Source organism: Armigeres subalbatus, chromosome 3 (assembly GCF_024139115.2).
Source record: "Armigeres subalbatus isolate Guangzhou_Male chromosome 3, GZ_Asu_2, whole genome shotgun sequence".
Classification (NCBI taxonomy): domain Eukaryota; kingdom Metazoa; phylum Arthropoda; class Insecta; order Diptera; family Culicidae; genus Armigeres; species Armigeres subalbatus.
The window spans coordinates 156,886,471-156,894,423 of record NC_085141.1 but is presented as its reverse complement, the minus strand read 5'-3'; the positions used below and the strand labels follow the sequence as shown (position 1 = coordinate 156,894,423).

At 42.2% G+C, this 7,953-nt stretch overlaps 1 protein-coding gene across 1 annotated transcript; it reads right to left on the bottom strand.

Moving 5' to 3' along the window:
• Window positions 1-3,865: 3,865 nt before the first annotated feature.
• Window positions 3,866-5,969, bottom strand: LOC134222082 (cytochrome P450 4d1-like). Its single transcript, XM_062701231.1, has 3 exons — window positions 5,851-5,969; window positions 4,279-4,574; window positions 3,866-4,212 (listed from the first exon to the last, which is right to left on the bottom strand). The coding sequence occupies exons 1-3, from the start codon at window positions 5,967-5,969 to the stop codon at window positions 3,866-3,868; spliced, it is 762 nt and encodes a 253-aa protein (XP_062557215.1).
• Window positions 5,970-7,953: the final 1,984 nt, after the last annotated feature.

Sequence of the window (7,953 nt, the reverse complement as noted above, 5' to 3'; positions counted from 1 at the left end):
ATTATGGACCCCCAGGGGGTCTACTATAGGGCGAATGCAGTCAAACTTTAAAATGTTAATTTCAACAACTAACGTCGAGTATTTGAGTATTTTATGCATGTATCGTAAAAAGGAGATGCAGAGCTTAATATTAGATATCACGCAAAATTAATATGTTGAAAATTTCCACTCCTTATGCCAGGAAGAGCAAAATTTCGCTACTAGGGGGTCCACTATTGGGCATTTTACCCTACAAAACAGAACCAGAGCAATGACCGCGGTCGGAGCAAAAAAGTAGAGCAATGTTTATGAAAAAGTGCTACAGATGCTGGACATGTTCATGTAAGCAAGAAGTGAATATTAAAATTGATCAATTTTAAACAAACACTCTAGCTTTTTGAAGGAAATTGAGTAAAATTTCTGTGGGATAGAAAGAGAGAGCAATGCAATTTTACTCAGTCACTGAGTAGGTGAAAGTTAGCGTGTATCCTACTATTTCGGCAGCATCCCTTTTAAAAAACACTTCAAAAGCATTTAATCGCCATTTAATAGGCAATTAACTATGAAATGCATTAATCACTTTAAGTCGAATAACAATCGGAGAAAGGCATCATCACCACTGCGGAATAATAAATTTGGGGTTTTTAAATGAAAATTTTAAATTGTCATATCCAACCATTTTCATATATAGTGAGTTACGCCAATTTTGTTCGAAACATAAATGGATTGGTGTGCGATCGAACATGATTTGCGGAAAAACTACACATTACACGCGGCAAAACGTTTACATATACAAACCTCGCTACCTCCCGACCCCATACATATATCAAACATCCCAATGGTTGTAATTTGACTAAGCACGCACGCGCAGTTTGAAGCTTGTATGAGAATTACTATGAAAACAGTAAATTTTTCGGAAAATCGTTTTGCAACGTTGGTCATTAATATCTAAAAATATATGAGTACGTTGGCAACATAGGAAACTTAGCAAGTGAATAAATCGTCTTTATTGCGAAACAATTCGCTGCTTGCAAGAAAAATTATTAAGGAAATACTAAATCGTGGGAAATTCAATTGAGCACGTAAAAGAATAACATCAATAATGAGCAGTTTTATTTTCTTTATAACTTTGCTTACGAAAATCCGATCGGTTCGCAACAACAATCGTCTTACAGATTTAGAAATATTCTACGAAGTCTTCGGGTTGATTATATTTAGAGGGAGATCCTCCAGTGCCGGACACATAAGCCATTAAACAAAAAAAAACTTCAACTATCCGGATTATATTTCCTTTTATACCATACTAGCAGAACGTACCCTGCGTTGCTCGGGTATTTTCGTTTAACGTTCGAAATGTCATTTTCTGCGTTGATTGCGACGACGCCGCACTCTAGATCATTTTTCGAGTGATCGCATTAGGTTTTCTCCAAACTCGCCTTAATATTGTATTTTGACAATTTTCCCAACTTTTCCTTTAAAATTTACTAACCTTATGCATATAGAAACACAGCTGATCCCAATATGAATCGATTAGTGAGGAAATCTCGCAAATCGGTCATCCTCTTCGTGAGTTATATTGCCTCAAAGGAAGAATAGACAGAAGAAAGAAACACAAAATATGACTATTGACCATTGATGATTCATTCAAACTATATTTGATCATTTGAACACCTTTTTCGACGATAAATTTTGGTGAAAAATTTTACGATTCAGAAAAATGTCTCCTAGTACCGGACACTATTGCATCATGTTTAAATGTGACTAAGTTCCTGTTACATGAGTAAAGACATAATTCAAAATAGTAATATTATTCACGTGCCTTAAGTTATAAATATTAAAAATTGTTAGTGGAGATTATTTGACTCTTCAGCTAAATTTTTTACATCCTAATCCAAATTCCCACCTTTTTCAATGTCCTCTTCAATTTTTGTTTTTGCTAATTTCTGTGGCTTTCTCAGCAAGAAGAAACAATTGAATTGAAGTAGGCTAGGTGTACCAGTTGTGGCTATAGCACCAGTTGTCGACCTAGTGCTTTATATGCCAAATGGAAAATCAAATCATCGCAAACCAAGTTCATATCGATAAAGCATATTTATATGATACGATAACACCTTTGATATCCTCCAAAACAAGCAAAGCATAATTGTAAAAATTGATTTTGCTTAATTTTTGACGTCCAGTTGTCGCACTAGTGGTCCCTATTTGGCCAATCCCATAAGAAAACAATGGGATTTGCCAAATAAGGAACCAAAATTAAGAATAGTGCCACAACTGGTGCATGCGTTCCTATTATGGATTAATTAATTTTGAGGATAATAACAAATTTTATTGTGGTTTTCACAGCTGCTCTAAGGAGCAGGAAGTAAAACCTTTCCCTTGATATATAAAGTTCACCCACATGCCTTTTACTTATTTAAAAAAAAAATAGTTGTTCTTATGTATGGTGACAATTGGTACACCCACCCTAAGTGTAGTTTTGTACAAAGTTTATCACATGAAGATCTGATATTTCTTGCCGTTAGAAGCCTGTTCAATAGCTTCCTTTTGTACTTAATAAGATGAAGGAGGGACTTCTGCAAGTAGTGTCGTTTTAAGAAGTGTCCGGTATTGGGAGGTGTCCGGCGCTGGGAGATCTTCCCCTAAATAGTTAGTGATCCGCCTCACGTAACGATCTCTCACATACGGGACGTTGTCTATAGTAATTTCCATATATGGAAATTTGTTTGTATACAAACTTCAAACTGCTCGTACTCATTTATATTATAACCAATTCAGTTGAAAATTTAGGAGGTTAACCAAAACAGCAAATGTTATCGTTCAAGCATAAGGGGGCGCAAAAGTCAAAATTTCAATCACTCTAGGCTCTAACCAAAATAATTATCTTATGATCTGTTTTATGTAGTTTATGTCGGGCGGTCGTATCTTCTATATAACCCTTCTGATTTTTTTTACTATGGATTACTTTTATAAATAAATATGTTTAAGCCTAATTTCTTGTATTGTACCGTTTAATCTTCTTATCACCGCCTTGATTTCCCTTTCAGTGGGTCAGCCTTTCTTTTGTATTGTCTATCTCAGTGTCGTTGTAAGGTAAGTGCGTTCACCCGAAGCAAGCAGTCGCCGACCCTGAGAATCCCATAATAGTAGGTGAGCTAGTTAGGGGCGTGCGGACGTTCACTGCCCAGGCGTAGGGACGTCACTGGCAGTATCACAATTCGTCTGAAACATGAGGCATGCTAGTGAGTGAAACCGAGCGCGAAAGGGTCTGTCTGTGAAGCAGTGTTATGAAGGTATCCCCTCGAGATTGCGGGGAATTTATCAACTTTGGATCCTTGCTATCGGCTGATAATAAAGCAAGTCATGAAATATAAAGGCGCATCATGACTGTGACGTATCTTTCATGCAGCCTTGTTATAATCTAAAGGCCAGATTAGAAATCGGCCTTGGAGCGTGGTCTTTTGCTGTAGTTTCGTTGCTAAATTGTTGATTATTTTTTATTGAAACACCACCGGCTCTGATGTAATGATCTTTTATTCAGATTTCTATATTCATGCGGGCGATTACCGAGCCAAGTCAGAAATCGTCTCTATTCAAATTTGGCGGCAGCATATTGGGGCTATTTGCGTGTCACGTAATTCAAACGACATCCGTTTCCTGCAGAAAGCATGTATTAAGGATCTGGGGATACTAAAACATAAACTGATACTGCTGGCGGAGTCACAAGTGCGGCCTTGAAGGATGTTTTGTTTTTTTATATCTAGAGATTTTCGGATGAAGTATGTCTTATCAGCAAAATTAAGAAAAAAAGTATTAAAATAATAAATCTATTACATTAAGATAAATTCGATGATATAACAAGACTAGATTTCAACATTCTATTTAATCTTCATTTCACTCGATTTCTTAGTCTCACCGGAATGCCATGTTCTGGACGCAGCACCAGCTCTGCGATAATTGTTTCTGGTTTGGCCTGCTTTGGTGGTAGTACCTCATAGTGCCGAACCAGTTTGCTGATCAAGCTTTTGATCTCGGTCACGGCAAACTTTTGGCCTATGCAGTTTCTTGGTCCAGCACTAAATGGAACATATTGGTAGGGGTTGCTTTTCGCGGCGGATTTCTCCACAGCAAATCGCTCCGGTCTGAACTCCAGAGGATCTTCGAAGTAGTTTGGATCGCGGCCCATGAAGTATGGGAAGATCACTAGATTCGATCCAGCCGGGAAGGTGATGCCGTCTGAAAAGGTGTAATAGAGGATTATTGAATGTTGATATAGGAGACAGGAGTAAAACTGTATCGTACTGATTTCTTGATTTTCCAACAGGGCTCGCCCAAAGATTGGTACTGAAGGGTAAAGCCTTAGAGTTTCCTTGATAACCAAATCCAGATAGTTAAGTTGGTTCAACATTGAGAGAGTGACCGGAACGTTTGAGTTATCTCCAATAACGGATCGCACTTCATCGTAGACTTTCTGTTGAACATCAGGATACTTGGCTAGGATTCCTGTGAGAAAGCTAATGGCTGACGTAGTCGTATCGTGGCCTTCAAACATGAAAGTATCAATAGATAGATAGTTAGATAGGAAATTGATAATAGATCTGCCTCTCGATTATGAATATACATATATAGAGGACCTCTTCATGTTTTTAAAAAGTATCAAAAATTCAACCGGTTAGGCCAGAATCACAATTCTTATGCTAAAATAAGACCTCAGTAAAATTTTCAGCTGATTCGGGTTAAATCTTAAGGTGGCTCGCTCAAGTGGATTTAGTGTTTTGACCTACATTCAAATTTTAAAAGGCATGGCAAATGCTGGGTAATTCGTTCTGATGGTACGTCGCGTATCTGAGGGAATAAAATAAACCCCATTACCTTAGCTTCTTACCCAGCAACTCCTATCCCAGCTCCTTCCCTCTTTCAGGAGAAGAAACGCCGGAGGAAGCGGAGGGCAAGGAGATGGAACAGCTGTGCCGTTATTAAGAAACACGCAAGTTAAGATAAGGCTGGCAGCATCTTTTCTGATGAACGTGTGGTGATCGAAAGCTGGAAGCAGCACTTCATGGAACATCTAAATGGCGCTGAGAGTGCAGGTAATGTAGGTCAAGGCAGCGCAGGAGACGACTACGTCAGTTCAGCGGAAACTGAAAGCCAACTAGCTCCCACCTTGGGAGAAGTTAAAGATGCAATAAAACAACCCAAGAGCAATAAAGCAGCTGGTGAGGATGGTGTCGCAGCTGAACTCATCAAGATGGGCCTAAGCTGGTCAGTGGTCAATTGTCTGCGCAAGTTGATAGTCAGAATATGAGAAACATAACAGCTTTCGTAGGAGTGGAAGGAAGGGGCCGTATGCCTCTGCCTCATCTACAAGAAAGGTGACAAGCTGGAGTGTGAGAAATTCCGAATGATCGGCATCTTAGTTATTCAAACTAAGGTCGAAGTGGCATGTGCAGTACATAAGAGTCTTCTCCATTCGGCTCCGTCCATGGCTACACGTCGCCACCCACGCAAGTTAGCACAAATTCTGCAGCAGACACTTAGCATCATAAAGATTAGCACTTTCGTTCCACTCTACATTGGACCACCCAGAATTAATTCGACAGGACCACTTAGCATCCAGACTAAACATCGTTATCGCAATCAAGGAATAAACAACTCAACGGACAGCATCATGCGACACCGTCATCCCAAAGATAAACAATCACATCATCCACCATAATCAAAGATCGATCCCACGCTCGCAAGTGCATACGAAATTATAAATACATGCATCCCAAAATTGTACTAGTTAGCTATTCCTTAAGATTCAATAAAGACGGAGCTCAAGCTCTCGAAATATATTTTTTCAGGTCATTTGACTTGAGAAGAATTACTCGCAGTTTACGGAGGGTCCACAAGGCATCTTCCACCTGATCGATCCACCTTGCCCGCTGCGCATCTCGCTTTCTTGTGCCAGTCGGATCATTATCGGGAACCATTTTCACCGGGTACGGCATTCTGGCTACGTACCCGGCCCACCGCAGTTGTCCGATTTTCGCGGTGTGAACGATGGATGGTTCTCCCAGCAGCTAATGCAACTCGTGGTTCATTCGTCTTCTCCAGGTACCATCCGACATCTGCACCCCACCATAGATGGTATGCAACACTTTCGTTTCAAAAACTCCCAGTGCGCGTTGGTCCTCCACGAGCATCGTCCAGGTCTCGTGTCCGTAGGGGACTACCGGTCTAATGAGCGTTTTGTAGATTGTCAATTTGGTACGGCGGCGGCGAACTCTATTCGATCGGATCGTCTTGCGGGGTCTAAAGTACGTACAATTTCTAGCCACTATGCGCCTCCGAATTTCTCTGCTGGTATCATTTTCGGAATTCACCAGTGAGCCCGAGTATACAAATTCTTCTACCACCTCGATTTTGACACCACCGATGCAAACTCGCGGTGGATGGCTCACATTGCCTTCTCTTGAGCTTCTTCCTATCATGTAATTCGTGTCAGTTTATCCGGAAAGCCGTGTTCGTGAATTAGCTGCCATAGCTGAATAGATGATGCGTCGATGAATAGATGATGCGTGGGCACGTTGTATTCGCGGCAGTTCTGCAATACTTGTCGAATGGCGAACACCTTATCCGTTGTAACAACCGACTAGCTCATGACTAAGTACTCTTGGGGCCGGCTACCACTTACTTTGGGAGGACTCACAACCACAACTGGGACAGTGGAAGGCCAAGACACCAAGAATGGACCCTCTTTCCGTGAATAAAATGACGCAACACAACTAAATATTCTTAAACATATTTATTCATTTTCTCATCCCTTGATGGTATAGGACGGGAGGAAGGGGGTAGGTTGAGGCACATTTGCATGCGATAGAGAGAGAGAGAGGAATGATCGTTTACTTACCAGTGCTGGATCACCGAGTGGTCGATGGGAGTAGGTTGGGTGGTTCTTGGCGGCGAGCGGTCTAGAGCGACCTTACGTGTGTTCGATACCTGGACTGCGATGGCGTTGACTGCGGTTTGGTTTCTTGCGTCGAACTGTTCAAGTGTCCTGCGTGCTTTCCGGGTTGGTTGTAACGACGATTATGGCCAGACAATAGAGTGACGTGCCATGGCTCGTGGGTAGAGCAGCAACAATCGGATATTGGGCTATCCGTAAGCGGGGTGGCCCCACTAGACCTTACAGCAGCCCTCACCTCCAAAGCGTAAGTTGCCACTCTCCTACCACGCGTGGCGCGACAATATCGAAGGGGCTTGTTGGCCACCAGCCTATGAGCTCGCCACGATCTGCTCCCTGGAGTGGGGTTTTGGGTGTTGTGTTTGTTGGGTTTATCCGACCTCCTCGGCCCAAGCTTGTCTGAAGAACCGTGTGCGGCGTGGTCAATGGACTTCGATGATTTCCGAAATGGTGACGTCCCTTGGCTCGTGTGTGGGGTAGCAACAATCGGATTTTGGACTTTCCGTAAGCTGGGGTGATCCCACCGGACCTCACAGAAGCCCTCACCTCCAAAGCTTAAGTTGCCACACTCCCACCACATGTGGCGCTACAAAATGGCGACGGAGCTTGCCGGCCACCAGCCAATGAGCTCGCCACCGTCCGCACTTTCTTCACCAATGTCCGACGTACCATCAGTCAATGTCCGAGTCCGTGTCTCGACGATCAGCACAGTCGCGATACTCTAGCCCTCACAACGAACGATTTTCATGCACACTCGAGTTACGGTTCAATTGTCTCCACCATCCAACAAGTTCTTCTCAGCCGTTTCACATGAGTTCCGAATTCCAATTCCTCGCAATCTCGCCACCAAAAACTTCTCGTTTTTCTTTTCTCCTTCGTTTTCTCTCCATTCCTCCTTTCCACCCCTCTCATCCCTTTCAACTTTCTCTATCCCTTTTGATCTGTTTGTTGGTCAGAGATACCAACCTCTAGGAACTGGATTAGGTGAGTAGTGAGATAGGAACGAGGGACATATCGTAGGACAGACG